We start from the raw sequence: 17,826 nt of genomic DNA, 5'->3' as shown, positions 1-17,826 counted from the left end.
CCGCTTCATGCAGGAACCACATGAGCTTCATTGGAAAGCCGCCAAACGCATCCTTCATTACATCCAGGGTACACATTGAAAAATAAATTGAATGAATGATTCAATAATTGGATGATTACATTGAACGATATACACACGTATATATAAAGGTTACAAGACGATGTTCTATAATTAGAACATAACGTTAAAGTAAAAGATTAAAGAGCTAAAAGCTAAATTAAGCTTAAAAGCTAATTAACTAAAAAGAAAAAGCTGAATGCTAAATAAAGCTTAAAAGCTAATTAACTAAAAAGCTAAATGACCATTAAACAAGGAACTAAATATAGGTGACTAAAATATAATTAAATATTCTAATACCCTCCCTTAATGGTCATTCTATCTACTAACTACCCTACAGAAGACACTGTAGGTCTTTTGATCACAAATGAAAAGAACACTCTGCTGCGGTGGAGACTCTCCCTGGATCTGAAAAGTGTTAATGACCAAGAATACCAGAATCCATCCAACCTGACGTTGGGTAACCAAACTGAAACCTGAAACCATGATTTTGAGGAAAATCGGCAAACCCTTTTGCAAAAGAGTACCAACTCCAAAACTGATTGCAAGATACCACGGTTGCAGATGTTCGCCCTGGCAGGTGCGACCCAAACTAACTGCAACAAAGCACAATTTTGAGGAAAAAACCGTCAAACCCTGAAATGGGAACCCTCGAAAAGAGAATTTACGATTTTGAGGAGAAAATCGAAAAACCAAGAAATCTGAGGGTTACAAATCATCATTTTTGTGGAAAAAAACGATAAAACCCAGATAACTAAAATCTTATGCAAATATCACAGATTACAGATGAGATAATTTTTAAGGGAAAATTATAAACCCTGCGAACAATTTTTGAGGAAAAAATCGTGAAAACCCTCCCATGATTTTTTGTGGAAAAAATCAGAAAACTGACGAACAATTTTTCAAGAAAAAATCATGAAAACCCTGGGACCTGTAAGACGAGGTCTGGCCTAAATCAATCCAATCAAGGTAACGATATTCAGATATCGTGAACATGCACTGTTTCCAGGTGTTCTGACAGTTGTTGAACTTTTGTCTGTGTTCCAACATGATGTTAGTCAAAGATGCCATTACAAAAATGGAGGTTGAACGAGGTCAACATAGTGAAAGCATGAGACAGAAGAATCTAATTCAAAAATCAAAATAGAAGCAGCTGCACAAAACATCTGAAACCCTAGAGGAGAATTCTGGCACAAATTCCAAGGCACAAATTTCGAGGTTTGGAAGAAACCCAAAAATTAAAATTTTCTGCACACTTAAAACAGCATAAATGGTGCCAAAAAAAACAGCAAAAATCCCAACGTCTACAGAAATAGCAGAAATCGCTGACTATTTTAAATTTCAAGGCAAATTCGTTGGCACAAAATTCGAGGCACGGAAAACGAGGCACCCAGAAAAATCTAAGACCAACCCAAAAAAGCTCTCAAAAAACCCACCATGAATCTGAAAACAGAATGCAGATCCAACGGCTCAAAAATTGAGGCACAAAAAACGATGCACCCAGAAAAATCTGACGGCGACCCAGTTGAGGTCTCGAAAAACCCACCAAGAATCTACAAGAAAAATAAAATTTCGACTTGAACTGAAGGGTCAAAACCCTAATCGAAAATTGCAGAAACCCTAGGAAAATTTTCAATCTGCAAAAAAAACTCTAGGTTGCAAGCCCAAAAATCTCCAAAACACTAAAAAAAACATGAACTGCTGCCCAGCACAAAGAAATTCGCCCGCGAACCAGGAACCCTCAAAAAGCCTTCAAAAAAGCAAAATCGTTTTTTTATAAAAAACAATTAAAAAAATCTGGAAAATATTCCAGAAAGAAGGCCATGAATTTTTATTAAAAAATTCGCCAAACTTTAAAGAATCCCATCGACCCACTCTGATACCATGAAAAATAAATTGAATGAATGATTCAATAATCGGATGATTACATTGAACGATATACACACGTATATATAGAGGTTACAAGACGATGTTCTATAATTAGAACATAACGTTAAAGTAAAAGATTAAAGAGCTAAAAGCTAATTAACTAAAAAGAAAAAGCTAAATGCTAAATAAAGCTTAAAAGCTAATTAACTAAAAAGCTAAATGACCATTAAACAAGGAACTAAATATAGGTGACTAAAATATAATTAAATATTCTAATACACATCACTATGGGATTCACTATGCAGCAGGCACAGGACTTCGCTTGGTTGGTTACACAGACTCCGATAGGGCTGGCGATCTTGATGATCGTAAGTCTACTTCTGGTTACAATTTTCACCTTGGTTCCGGCCCCATTTGTTGGCAGAGCAAGAAGCAACATGCTATTGCTCTCTCTTCGACTGAGGCTGAGTATCGAGGCGCTATTAATGCAGCAACTGAGACCATTTGGCTTCAGCAGATTCTCACAGAGTTTGGGTTCACCACTCCACAACCGACAGTTCTACATTGCGACAATCAAAGTGCTATTGCTATCTCGAAGAACCCGGTCCAGCACCAGCGGACCAAACACATCGAGATTCATATGCACTATATCCGAGAGCTGATTCAGGAGCAGGTCATTGATTTGCAGTATTGTCCTACAATGGAGCAGGTTGCTGACATATTCACCAAACCTTTCACCGAGAGTAAGTTCCAGCAGTTGCGAGCTGTCTTGGGGGTGTGGGATGTGTCATTAGGGGGGGGTTAGCTAACTTCTCCTTCCTCTCTTATGGGGGGGACTTTTTCCTCTTTGAGGTTTTGTCCTTCTTCTTTGAGAGTCTTTTGTACTTTCATCTCTCTTATGGGGGGGAGTTTTTTCCCACTGGGTTTTCTCCTTTTCTCCGTTTGTGAGAGATTGCATTGCATGGTTTTGCTTGCATTTGCATATTGTACATGGGTACCTATCATGGCCTAGTAGCCGGGACCCTCTTGCATTGTTGACTTGAGTCTTCATTCCCCTAAGTTGCACTTAAGGGGGGGTGTTGGTGTAAATAAATATTCATTATGGATATTATTACACTTTACTTAAGTTAACTTAGGATAATGCGTTTCTTCGTAGTTTAGATTTGAGACACTTAGGGAAGTGTGCACATAGGGATAGAGCTTGTAAGAGAAATTCCACCTTTTGTGGTCTTGTTTTGTTGTTACACTCCACATTCGGTGGGTCATCCACCTCTTGTGGAATATTATATTATTTCTCCTACCTACCCCTAGTATTTCTTACCTACCCTTGTTTCTCATTGAGCCACATGTCATGATTGTGTGCTCGTACATCCATATGGCCTTGCCTATATAAGAAGGCCTATATTCATTGTATTGATGAATCCAATTGATCATTTTCATATTGATGAGAATACAGTTTGTTCTTGTCATTCTTTTATCTCTATTTTTATACTTTTCATTGTGCCCTTGATCTTGGCAAAATCTCACAATTATAAACAGTCATATATAGCATATTACTAATCATCAATGAGTAGTGAGCAGATAATATTCATCATGTTGTGCATAAAGAACTTGTACCCCAACCCACAAGTATATTCAAACTGCTGTATATTTAATTATTAATATTCAATCTGATTTCATTCCATATCCTTTTATACTATCCTATTTTATTGAGAAGACGCGTCTCTTGGAAAAGAGACATCCATTTGAAGGGTCATGCCTCCTAATTGTTGTCTTATCTTCTTATTTGAATCAGATCTGCACTTCTGATTCTCTTTAGCATTCTGCCCTCAAATGAGGTTCTCTTCTCCTTTTTATATCTCATGTTTGAGGGAGTCACAACTTTTCATTTCATGTCTTTTGACCATTCATTAACTTAATTGTATTTTAATTATATTTAATTATTTTCTTTTATATTTTTATTTTAATTTTATTTTTTATTTTTTTGTATTTTAATTTTATTATTATTTTTATTATTTATTATCAAATTCTATTTCAAATTGGGAACATTACAGTGACACCAACACATGAGTTGAATTTTGCATTGGAAGTTGTAAACTGGAGGGTTTAAACCCTTTAAATGTTGCATGCAGGAAACACATCAACATGAAACTTGAAAATATTTGGCAGACAGAGATAAGAATAAGGAACCTTATAGACTGCTTCTCTGCTTAGAATCACTTGAGGTTTCTGCTTAGCAATATCTTCATCACCACTTGAGTCTTCATCCTCATTATCTTCAACATTCTGTTCATAGCCAAGTATAAAAGAAAGTGCAGCTATCATTATCCTGCATATCATTCAGTATACCACTTTAGACTCAAAACAGCACAAGCTAGACAGAAGATAATTTGATAATAAATAAATGATGGGCTTAAAAACAAAAACCAAAAAATTCCTACAAACATACTTGGAGGATTTATGGAAACACGCAATACATATAGCATTCCCAGTCCTCTCATCAAACCACACCTTGCGTCGATGAAGATCACACAGAACTGCAAGTGCACTCTTTGCCTTTGATTCATGCTCTTCCTATAGCAAGAAGAATGTTTAGATGTGCCAAAAACTATCCACGAAGTACCATAAAATCATTTTCAAAACCTAAGACTTGTGACTTAAGAGATAATAAGAATATTACTGTAAGATACATAAGATAACTGAAATCCATCTATTCTTTAATCTCTAGTCACAAGTATTTCATGCAGGAAAATCAATATATGAGACTTTAGATCTCACCTGCAAAAGTTTAAAGAGAATACTCTGCAATGCACGATTCTTAACATCATTTTTGTGCTTAAGATTCATGCGTCGAATATATTGGAAAATGTGAGAAAATGCAAGCTTCTTTAATTCCCTGTCCTCAAGCGTTTGTAGCATCACAAAGAGAGGTAGTGTTTCTGCAAGTTCAATCATCTACACCACAAAAGATCAAAAGAAATAAATGAAAGGGGAATCCTTAGCAAAAAACTCAAAATTTAATGTATGTACAGCTGGCATACAAAATGAAAATAAACAGTCTGCCTGTTGCCTATTGAAATTGAACTAAAATATGATAATTGCAAACAGACCCATCATTTACTAGTGAAAACAAAGTTTCAAGCTTTCTACCAGCTGTGCACTGCCTCAAAAGATGAAGCATGTACCTGAGAAGGGACAGGACCACACACCTATGAACTAGAAAATGCATACAAAATGAAAATAAACAGTCTGCCTGTTGCCTATTGAGATTGAACTAAAATATGATAATTGCAAACAGACCCATCATTTACTAGTGAAAACAAAATTTCAAGCTTTCTACAAGCTGTGCACTGCCTCACAAGATGAAGCATGTACCTGAGAAGGGACAGGACCACACACCTATGAACTAGAAAATAGCATATTTGATAAACCCCAAATCATACTACTCATAAATAACTACTATATTCCTAGCAAACATGAACAAAAAGAAATGCACGATTCTTAACAACCAGAACAACTTAATTTCTAAATCTGGGAATAATTTACTGAAATCATACAAACCTGAAAACGTGTCTAAACACTAGGTATTAAAACGAAGCAAAGTTTAAAAATAAAGAAATCCCAAATAATGCTAAAATCTAATAAGCTAAATGCCTAACTCTTTTGAAAACATTCAGCTGGACTTCCTAGTCCTTATTGGAAAAATTCTGAGCCTGTCAAAAGTGAGCAATAATAAAAGTTAAAAACTATGCATTGCATAATAAATACCTGGAGCCCAACATCATGAACAATGCCTAAACTGGACCCAGAAATCACCTACTCAAACAAAGGAACATAAAAAACATCTGAGCCATATTAATAAGGGCTTATACACTAACCGATCTCAAAACTACAGCAATACTGATCACTGGATCAAAAAACAGCGTACATGTGGAAATACACACTAAAAAACAAAACTTTTTTTCAGATCCCAATGTAAGAACAACCTAGAGCCCTAAACCTGAAGAAAAAACTAACTAAATATGACAAATACATAAACCTCAATTATTAAAATAATATTGATATAATGGTCATCTTAGCCATTTAGTTAGTATTTAGAAACTTCATTTTATGTCTTTCGTCTTTAGTTAGTTTTAGGATGTTTCCAAACTGTCTTTCATGTTTCTATTCTCGATCGTTTCCAATATGGAAAGATCCTCTTGTAATCTTTGTTTAAGGAGCTTGTGTCTCCTTTTGTAATTATCGAATAATCCATTATCATTTCATGGTATCAAAGCTTACACTTATTTTTGGCAAATTTTTTAAGTAACAAATTTGTGGGTTTTCTGATTTTTTTCCGAAAAAAAAATCATGGAAGGGTTTTGCTTGATTTTTTCCACAAAAATCAAGGAGTTTTATTTCTGTTTACTACTCGTGATGTCCACGAGTAAAAAAATTTAACAGACTGAGGAGTTTTGTACGATTATCTCCTCAAAAATCATGGATGGGTTTTCTAATTTTTCTCCACAAAAAATCATGGAGGGTTTTGCACGATTTTCTCTTCAAAAATCGTGGGTTTTTTCTCTGCTGGAGAATTTTTTGATTTTTTTGGAAAAAATCATAGTGGGTTTTTCTACAGCTAGGATTTTAGTATGCGAAGATTTTCTATTTTTGGCGATTTCTTTTTAAACAAAAATTGTGGTTTCTTGAGGGTTTTCTTATTTTTTTTCCAACAAAAATCATGAAGGGTTTGCTATTTTGGGGGATTTTACCATCTTTCCACAAAAACAAAGGTGTGTGATTTCAACATCGCACTCAGGGTTTGACAATTTTTCCACAAAATCGTAGTTTCAATTTTTCGCCGAATTTTTTGAGAAACCGATCTCACTATCTCTAGATAAAGGGAGGGATGGCTTCGTTACCCAACATCATGTTGGAAGGTTCAAAAGATTGTGGTAAACTTAGTAATATCCAGAAGTTTTGCAGAACCAGGGAGACTCTCAGTAGCAAGCTCATATCCCAGAGTGCTCTGAAGACAAGGGGGCAGTCTTATATGCATCCATGGCCAAATGACCTACAGATTATGTCACATCTTTTGTAGGATAGTTAGTAGGATGACCATTAAGGGAGGGTCTTAAAATAATATTGATATAATGTTCATCTTAGTCATTTAGTTAGTATTTAGAAACTTCTTTTTATGTTTTTCGTCTTTAGTTAGTTTTAGGAAGTTTCCTTTCTATCTTTCATGTTTCTATTCTCGATCGTTTCCATTATGGAAAGATCCTCTTGTAATCTCCATTTAAGGAGCTTTCATCTCCTTTTGTAATTATCAAATAATCAATTATCATTTCATCAATGACCTAACTTCAAAATAATCCTTCTGAGATAATAATTACAAAAGTAATTTCAATACAGTAAAGCTACAAAACACTAAACACTAACCCTTAAAACCATAAACACAAACCCTAAAACCCTATGCATGTACATAAGCTCTTTTTCTAAGAATTTAATTACAAAAGAAACAGATGTGTATTTTCAAACAGGTAAAACAAGTGAAGAATATCCTGTGAAAACTCATGAATTGTATTCTATATTGTCTAAATTAAAAGGAGTAGAATCTTAGAACGTGTTAGAAAAAGGTAAGGCCTAGATCATAACATCCCAAGCTGACTAAACTCTGCACCCTGAATCAGAAAAAATGAACCCTTGTAAACAGAACTTCCTAGCTCTTTTTTCTGAGAATCTGAAGCATCTAATTATAATGGAATCAAAGGAATGGCATCATTGACCAAACAATCAATTCATGCAAAAAATAAGGTAAGAAAAGTCCTAATGCAAACAACCTAAACCCATAAACTATGGTGTAAAAACCTGGTGATGCTCAAAACTAAAGAAAACCTTAAGGGTGAGACAAAATGGCAGTAGAAAAAGTAAACACACAAACCTAGCAAACCTCAAAGCCTACACTCTAATTCCAAGACAGAAAAGACGTTAAATGCCCCAAAACTTCAAAAAAAACTTCCTAAATCTGATTTCAAAAACCTAAGCCCAGCAAATATGTAACATACATAAACCCTAAAAACCAAAAGCCTGAACTTCCAAACCCTCGTTGTAAATAAATCTATAAAAGCTAAATTTTATAAATTTTAACCACCTGAAGGCAAAAAATCATGTGAAAAGGAATAATACATAAACGTTGACAAAGCAACCTCTGAACTTCCTAACTCTGTTTCCCTGAAGAATTTAACAAAAGAAGAATCAAAGTGAGGACGACACTAACCAAACTGTTAAGTCCTAAGAAGAAGAGTGAAACCAATAAAAAACAGTAAACTCTTAACCCTGATGCAAAAACAAAGTAAAGATGCGCAATTATTAAACCAGGAAGAACACTATTCATAGCTTTGTGACCCTTACTTTTGAAATTATAACTGCAAATTCAGTAAGTAAATAATTAACTAATTGGCCAATCCACGAGCCCTAAAAACCTAAACTGTGTAACTATAAACCCTAAATCTTGATTCAAAACCCTAAAATCCTAAATCCTGACACGGAATTCATAAAACCTGATAAACATACGCCCAAAGAGTTTAATTACAGTAGAAGCTTTGATCCGCAGAATATAAGAAACATTAAACTGCATTAAAGAATAGCCTTGACACCAAAAAATATAGCATAGAGGAATTACACATATAAATCCTGAAGGAACTAACTTCTGAACTTCCTAACCCATCTTTAAAACAATGTAATTACACTATAAGCACTGGAAGAACACCGTTGGCTGACCTATCTATTAATACAAAGAATGAGAGTGGAGATTAAACCCCAAACTTTGATGCAAAAACCAAGTGAAAATATCAAAAAGCATAACACAATAACCCTGCAAAACAACATGCATAATTTTGTAGCAATTTGAGAACTAAGAACTATCACAAAAGCGAACACTATAAAAAGCCCAAAACTTGATTCAGCAAACAATCACAAGAAAAAGAAAATGAGAGCCTAACAAAAATTATTCAGCAAACTAACAAAATGAACTCTTCAAGTTCAAAAGCCTTATACATTACACAGTGAAAGTCCACTTAATTTTTAATTGAATAAATTATCACAAAAGAACACACCATAAAATCCTAGAACGTTTTAACTCAGCAACTATTAAAAAATAAAAATATAAGCCTAAAACATTTAATTCCACAAACTATCACCAAAAAAAACAATGCAGCATGTGGCAGCCTAAAGCATTTGATTCCGCAAATTATCACAAAAATAAACATCATGGAAGCCACATTCAATTCATGAAGTTCAGCAAACTATCACACAAACAAACACCTCAAAAGCCTGAAACATAAAACTCGGCTAGCAAACACTGTGAAAGTCTAAAACACTTGCTTTGAGGCCCTTTGTTTCTAAACAAATACTACAACTATAGATGCATGAGAGTATTGTCTTGCCTGCCGATTCATGAGAAGAGTCAGAGCCTGTGTAATTTGCCTTCATAAACCAGATGGAAGCAAATGCCCACTCAACTCAGCAAGCTGTTTAGGAAAATGAGCCAGATGTTGAGGATAACAAGGTGCAACGTTGGCCAAAAACAAAGTGAATTCTTCAAGCTCCTTAGTTTTGTCGGGGTCACCGCCCATGGATGCCAATTTCAAAGTGGTGTGTTGCTAAAATACAGCAAGACATGACTCAAAGTGGTGTACAAACAATAAAAGCTCACTCTCGTAGCCCTAGGAATCGCATTTCATTCGTGATTGCAGAGATGGGAGGCTTAATTTCTCAACGCTCGGCCCAGATGCACTTACATTTGTGGATGCATCGATGCCTCCTAGAATTTGTAAGGCCACCATAATTGGCAGCTTCAACCAAACCTTAGCAGATAGCAAATTTTGGATTTATATAAATTTGAATGAGGAAATCAAGGTATAGGGTTTATTCAATTAACAAAGAAGGAATCGCTAGTTTCAGGAGTTGTATTGATTTATTTGGAGAGATGCGTATCAATATTGCATTGGATTGTTTACTGTTGATGTCGACGGATGGGAAAAAAAGATGTAAAGAAAATATACTGCACTAGTACAAATTAAACAGGATTTTAGTTCAAACTAACCCTTATCCAAAATGTTAATAATTTGAAAGATTTTTATGAACGGATGCCCTTGAAAATGAAGAAGATTTAAATATGATCTATTTACTATGAGAAAGAAAATTGCAGTGAATATTTGCCCATTGGAGATTGAAAATTTAGCAACGTGTGCAGCTATAAATAAAATGATTGTACAATTCCCTGTTGGTCGAGCCTACAATATTGTAGACTTCCAATTGTGCCATTTGAGGCTGTAATGGTTATCTAGGTAAAATTTAGGTTGAAAAAATATATATATATTTAAGTGATTTTTATAAATATAAAATATAAATTTTAACACGTGATTTTTCTATATAAATCTGTAAAATACTCATTTAATTATTATCTTAAGTGATGATTTATTTACAAGTTCAAAAGTGAAGGGTGAAGATATAATTTCAATTATAATTATGAATTATGATTTAGGTATGACTTTAAAAATGTGAGGAGTTATGTTGAGGCTTTGGCTTGGTTTGGTTTGCATGTTTCTGCCTATATTGATCCACTATCCTTGTCAACTTTGTGTCATACCATCTTCTAGAGTGGGAGAACTTTACATTTATTGTGGGTTTTTTCTAGTTTCCTTGCCTTCAAGCATTCGTTTTCCTTTCCTATGGTGACTTCCCCAAAACAACTTCACAATAGATGTCAAGAAATTAAATATGTAGGAAAATGGCTCTTAAATGACCAAATAAGTTCATTATGAAAATAGCGGACAAAGTAATACAATTGATTCTGATTTTGTTTTACTAGTTCACGGTTTTCATTTTTGAAAATACATGCAAGTGGCTTGAAAACTATGCCCTTGTTAGATATTTTGTGGTAATATCCCTTATGAAAACATGCTGTGTAATTGGGTCAACTCTACTTGGGTCCCTCATGAAGTTTATGTAGAGGCTACATAGAATCTTACCTAGGGTGTTTTCCTTCCTTATTTCATTAAGGTTAAATTTGTCAAGGATATCTGTAAGCATGGCCCATGGTATAATCAGTCATCCTTTCTCATCTTTTCTCTTTGGACTCGAGACTTTGTAGCATTTAACAAATGGTCCTTTTATGTTCCATTATGAGTTGAATTATATGGCTTGCCCTTGCTTTAATGGCCTTTCTTGAACTACATTATTGCATCTCTATGGAGAGTGGGTAATATAGAGTAAGAATGATTTTATTTACCCATCCCTAGAAGATGGTTTATGTATATGTTGATCTTTCTCGATATCTCAAAGAGTTTATAAAAGTGCAAGTGGATGCCCAATGCTTCACCCAAAAGGTCAAGTATCTTAACTTGTCAAACACTTGTTATAGATGCCAATCCTCAAACCACAAATTTGTGAGATCTTTTAGTTACTCAATGAGCCGCGTCCATACACATATATAGGTCTACCTCAAAAGGATGGGGATGATTGGACCAATATGGGTAACAGAAAAGGTTTGTGTGCTTCTGGTTCAAGATGTGTTATTCCACAACCTACAACTATCAAGCCATAAAACTTAAAGCCTTATAATGAAATTGAGATTGATGATCCTTAACCCACAAGTAAATTATCTCAAAAGGTTGCCCGACCACAATTCAATCAAACCTCTATGGCAGTTAATGTGCTCTCTTCTCAATCTAAAAACCAACCTCCCTCTCATTTAGCTTCCCACCATTCCTACAACAAGTTCATGAGCTTAAAGAGAGAGAATTTATGCCAAAGAAGAGGATTTCCTTTATTTGTTTAGTTTGAATTTATTCTTGAATTTTAAAGATGTTCATAAAATAATACTTCCCATAATCATTTTAGATCTCTTAATGAGCTCTCTAATGATGACATGAGCCCTTTAACTCCACTCTCCATGTATTTCATTTTTAGGGAATGTTAGGGATCTCACGACTCCAAAAAGGAAATACATCATGTGGGAAGTTTGTCAATGGTATTTCAACCTAGTTGAGAATTGTTGATTTTATGCTTTTTGTAGTTTGTCATGTCATATGGCCTAAAAGTCACTTGTTTGCAGTGGTTATGTTGTAGGACATTGAGGACTTACCACCTTCATTTGCCTAGGTTGCAACCACATGTGGTGGCCCACGGATGTGACCTCAACCAGTTGTTCTTTGTGGTTTTTATTTAATATTAATAACCACTCCCTTGGGTTTGTCAACATTTATGTTATGTCCCCACTTCGAAATATAATTTAATAAAAAATATGATAATAAAATTAAAATACAAAAAATAAATAATAAACATAAAAATTAAATTAAAATATCAATACACTTATTTAGTACTCATTAATCATCCATTTATTTCTATCAGTAATATATTATTAATAATGAATAACCATTTATCTCTATAATAATAAATTATTAAATAAATATTAAATTGCAATCAATATTAGTTACTCTTAAATAATTATTAAATAAACATATAGTGTCAGACTTGTCTGCCTTTGCAACAGCTAGACAAGAAAAGCTACGTAGCAAATAGGGACGATGACTAATCTAATAATAAGTTATGCATGCAAAATAGAATAATGGTGGCAAAGGTGTTACACCATTATAAGCCAATTGGTCATAGACATTCAATGGGAAGAACGTGCATCTCAAAGATCTGAGTAAATCAAAAGAATATTGATATGCTAACAAATAGATTATACTTGGATAAAGACTAATGTATAACGATTCATGTATTAATAAAAGCATTCCCGTAATTGCCACCAAGGAAGGGTAGTAGATGTTTACGTTAACAACTGAGGATGCCCACCAAAGGATACGATTAATGTATGAAGAGTCACGATTAAAGAAAGGACGTGTCCGCTCTAAAGGAAGAGACGTAACCGATCAGAATAATGAGATATTTAATAAGAAACCCATGCAAATTCAAAGTCATGGAGGTTGGTTTTGGGGGACTGGCTATTGTTTCCGTACGTAGATCTGCTCATTAGAGCATATTCTAACCAGGTATCAAGGTTTGTTATAGAACAAGTTCGATATCAGGATGAGCACCGCCTTGGTTGTAATCACGTCAATCAGAAATGGCATCATATCAGTATAAGTGATTCGATCATCCTGAGCCAATGCTTGGGCTTTAGTGAGGAAGTGTGATTCAATATGACAGAAGATACAGTGGAATGCTGATAGTGTTCCCTGGAGATCAATTAAAGAGCAATGATAACAATTATCTTTTATGCTCAGGACAATGTCTTTTGACTGTTCTAGACAGAGATGACCATTAAGATAAAGCATCAATTTGATACATATAATCTGCAGCAACTATGAAGGAATACAATACACTACAAGTCGTGTGATTCAATATAGAACATGAAGCGATTAACAAACAATGATTAGTTTACAGTAATTTTGTTAAGAAAAAATACTTCTCTATACATTTATATATTATATCAGAGTTCAGGGATAGAAACGTATCACTGTAAGGGATATCTGCGTACACATCTGAATATTCATAAAGGCATATTGGAGACAACGGACTTTCATTTCGATATTGGGAGACATTAGGGAATGTATAACTAAAGGCAACAATATAAAAGGTTTAAATATATCAAATGTAGCAAAGAAGAGTAGTTTAAGGCTCAGTTAGGAAGAGGATACAAGATACAATTAATAGGAGGACATTTCTCTGATGGAATTATCCACTCTAAAGCGCATATCTCTAAGAAATAGAAGGTATACGAAAGGAGCCTAAAAGGTGGAGAATCTATCTTATTATGACTCTAATCTGAAGTTTTCAGTTAGGCAGCACTATTACATGGAGATAAATATATATTTCAAGTATACAGATCTGAGAAAGTTATCAAGATATGTCTTATCCTTTGACACTATTCTTTAAATTTAAATTAAATATCATAATGAAATGTATTCAGTTAGGGTGAATTCTATATTCTAGTTCTCACTTTAAGTCTGAATGGTTGTCTCGGGATTGAACTAAGGCAAATCCCTAATGGGGACATTACAATTTATGCTTCTAATGGTGTTGTGAAAGATCTCTTCTTTAACGATGGATTGCAATCATTACACACTACCTCTTGAATTGTGCACGGAAATTTTAATATGGTTAAGCTGGCATATGATAATTGTAGCTATTTACGTATGTGCTAGATAGATGGTGAGTGAGAAGCCTAGTACTTCATGTGCAATAAATTAATTTTTTATCTAAATGTTCGTCAATGTTGCCTTCATTATTTGTGGTTTGCATAGGAAATCTTGTAGGTTGGTACAAAAAAGAAATTTGTGATAGATAGCCCATCTTTTCTTTTGTCAGCTATTACAAATTTAAGGCTAAGCCTTCATTAGATATCATCCCTTTTTATCACTTTTCAACCTAGTTTGCTATCAAATGGTGAATGGTGGGGCCCATGGCTCCTAGGACATGATTTTTTTAACACATCATTAATGAATCATCAGTCCATACTGGCTAATATTTTTCACATCTAGAACATTAAGACATGTCTAGCACTGAAGGTTGACTAGATTCAATGGTAGAATTATGCAATCAAACATATAACTTGCTTTCTGCAAATCTATGGATGTCAATTGGCACTTTTTCGTTGCCACTCATATAAGGCCACCTCCTCAAAGCTCCATTGCACCATCCACCAAGCTAGTAGCACCACCATTTTCTTCTTCCTTGCAATTATACGTAGCTCAACTCTTCTAGTACAAGTCAATTGTTGATATACATACAACTTGAGGTGCCTAGATGAAGGCTCACCTTCATGGCTCAAAATTGGAGAGGATTTTGATTAAACTTTTTCAATCCCTTTGATCTTGCCAGTTTTCTCAAAATATTATATGCATCAAAGAAGGGAAATAAGTTCTCTTTGGACTTCCCACCATTCTTCAAGATTTTATCTAACACAAACAGCAGGTTTTCCAAGCACAATGATCTTCATCTAAGATTGAGCAAGCTCTTCATCAGTGTGTGAGCATTATTCCCACTAGGTTGTCTATTTTGTAATGTGCCTTTAGTGATCAATGCCTCAAAATGGTGGATCTCTCATAAGTGCTTTTCATGGTCAATGATAAGGCCCCTAGTTGTGATGGCTCTCCCTATATGAATTTTATAAAACTATATCGGGCATGGTTGGTCCTAACTCCTAACCTTTTATAGGTCTATAATGAACTTCATACTATATGAAATTAATTCCATGTCCTCGAGCGTTTGAAGCATCACAAAGAGAGATAGTGTTTCTGCAAGTTCAATCATCTACACCACAAAAGATTAAAAGCGATAAACAAGAGGGATATACTTGCTAAAATTATTACAAGGTATTTTTTACCATGGCTAAAAATAGACTTTGGAATAGGAGGCTCTTGATGACTTTGATGATTAGTGGCTTTTCATCTAATCATGGCTAGCCCTTTGAAGATATCTAGAAAACCTTGGAAATCCACTTTGACGTTTTGAATCTCAAAATTTTAATGTATGTACAGCCGGCATACAAAATGAAAATAAGCAGTCTGCCTGTTGTCTATCGAAATTGAACTAAAATATGATAATTGCAAACAAGCCCATCATTTACTAGAGAGAACAAAGTTTCAAGCTTCCCACCAGATGTGCACTGCCTCACCCACAATAATATAGAGAAACCAAAATGAAGCATGTACCTAAGGACGGATAGAACCACACACCCATGTACTAGAACATCACATATGTGATAAATCCCGAATCATAGTACTTATAAAAAAACTACTATAATCCTAGCAAAAATGAACAAAAAGAAATGCAGGATTCTTAACAACCAGAACAACTTAACTTCTATATCTGGAAATAATTTACTGAAACCATACAAACCTGTAAACATGTCTAAACACTTGCTTCGAGGCCCTTTTTTCTAAACAAATACGGCAACTAGAGATGAATGAAAAAGAGTAGAGTATTGACTTGCCTGCCGATTCATGAGAAGAATCAGAGCCTGTGTAATTTGCCTTCGTAAACCAGAAGGAAGCGAATGTCCGCTCGCTTGCAGCAACTCAGCAAGCTGTTTGGGAAAATGAGCGAGATGCTGAGAATAACAAGGCGCAACGTGGGCCAAAAACAAAGTCAATTCTCCGAGCTCCTTGGCTGCACCTGGGTCGCCGCCCATGGATGCCGATTTCAAAGCTGCGTGTTGCCGAAATACAGCGAGACACGACTCAAAGTGGCGTACCAACAATAAAAGCTCGCTCTCGTAGCCCTGGGGATCGCATTTCATTCGTGATTGCAGAGACGGAAGGCTTAATTTCTCAGCGCTCAGCCCGGATGCACTTAGGTTTGTGGATACATCGACGCCTCCTGGAATTTGTAAGGCCACCATTTTCTGCGATTGCAACCTAAACCTAGCAGATCACAAAATTTGGATTTATTTATTCAAATTTGGCAGGGTAAATCAGGGTTTAGGGTTTATTCATTTACAAATAAGGAATCACTGGTTTCAGGAATTGTATTGATTTATTTGATGCACTCGATTGTTTACTGTTGATGTCGGTTAAACAGGATTGTAATTTTAGATAACCGTTATCCAAAAACTGAAAATATATATTTGAAAGATTTTTATGAAATTGTTGCTCTGTAAATGAAAGGTTCAAATATGGTCTACACTGCCTAAACATGTAAGAGTTGCTACTACACAAAAGAAAACGCTTACAAAAGATAACGAATTATCATTACTTCTTTCACAAATAAAAAATAAAGCTGCTGCTGTCATAATAGACAGAGAAAAATCGGACCTGTTGCTGCGTTAGAAAGCAATGTTGCTGCTTGAGGTAGAACTACTGCACTGCTACTGCTCTTACATGCAAAAACAAAGCTTCTTGATTTGCCTCGACTCTTGAGGTAGAGGTAGAGCTAGAGCTAGAGCTACGGCTACTGCTACTGCTCCTGCTCCTGCTCCTGCACTTGCATGCAAAACTAAGGCTTCTTGTTTTGCGTAATAGTTCACAAACGAAGCTCGTTATTCGTGTGCGTATATATAATATAATTCACATCGTTATTCTTCTCTATGAAGAAAAATCGCAGTGAATGTGTGCAGCTATTTGAGACTACCAATTGTGCAATTTTAGTCGACCTAAAATAGGTATTTATGTAATTTCTATAAATAGAAAAATATAAATTTTAACATTTAGATTTTTTTATATAAACGTGTAAAATGCAAATTTAACTATTATTTTAAATTGTGATTTATTTATTAATAAGTTAAAAGTGAAGAACGAAAATATAATTGCAAGTATTATTGTAAATTATGATTTAGGTATGGCTTTAAAAATGTGAGGAGTTATGTCGAGGTTTTGGCTTGATTTGGTCTTCATGTTTCTATTTATGTTGATCCAATATCCTTGTCAACTTTGTGTTATACTATTTTCTAGAGTAAGAGAACTTTACATTTATTGTGGGTTTTTCTAGTTTCTTTGCTTTTAGCATTTGTTTTCCTTTTTCTATGGTGACTTTCTCAAATAACTTCACATTTGATGTTAGGAATTTAAATACGTAGGAAAATGGCTCTTAAATGATTGAGAAGGTTCATTATGAAGGTAGTGGACAAAGTAATACCATTGTAGTGTTTTACTAGTTCATCGTTTTGAAAATACATGCAAGTGGCTTGCAAACTATACCCTTGTTATATATTTTGTGGTAATATACCTTATAAAAGTATGTTATGTAATTGGGTCAACTCTACTTGGGTCTATCATGAAGTTTATGTAGAGGCTACATAGAATCTTATCAAGGGTATTTTCCTTCCTTATTTCATTTAGGTTAAATTTCCCAAGGCTATCTTTGAGCATGGCCCTTGGTGTATTTAGTCATCCTTTCTCATTGTTGGACTTC

At 34.7% G+C, this 17,826-nt stretch overlaps 1 protein-coding gene across 3 annotated transcripts in view; it reads right to left on the bottom strand.

Moving 5' to 3' along the window:
- Positions 1-17,036, bottom strand: part of LOC131033631 (uncharacterized) — a 65,502-nt gene extending 48,466 nt beyond the window's left edge. The window contains exons 1-5 of one of the 3 annotated variants that reach the window (XM_057964877.2): positions 16,731-17,036; positions 15,911-16,340; positions 4,705-4,881; positions 4,376-4,500; positions 4,117-4,255 (exon numbers count right to left, since the gene is read on the bottom strand). In XM_057964877.2, the coding sequence (XP_057820860.2) occupies positions 4,117-4,255; positions 4,376-4,500; positions 4,705-4,881; positions 15,911-16,318 (849 nt within the window). In that variant the 5' untranslated portion in view covers positions 16,319-16,340; positions 16,731-17,036. Of the gene's footprint in view, positions 1-4,116; positions 4,256-4,375; positions 4,501-4,704; positions 4,882-9,353; positions 9,448-15,910; positions 16,341-16,730 lie in introns of those variants that run through there. The other 2 variants (XM_057964878.2, XM_057964879.2) reach the window with 2 other exon arrangements.
- Between the last annotated feature and the right edge of the window lie 790 nt (positions 17,037-17,826).

Source organism: Cryptomeria japonica, chromosome 3, assembly GCF_030272615.1.
Source record: "Cryptomeria japonica chromosome 3, Sugi_1.0, whole genome shotgun sequence".
Classification (NCBI taxonomy): Eukaryota; Viridiplantae; Streptophyta; class Pinopsida; order Cupressales; family Cupressaceae; genus Cryptomeria; species Cryptomeria japonica.
This window is presented reverse-complemented; position numbering and strand designations above follow the sequence as displayed.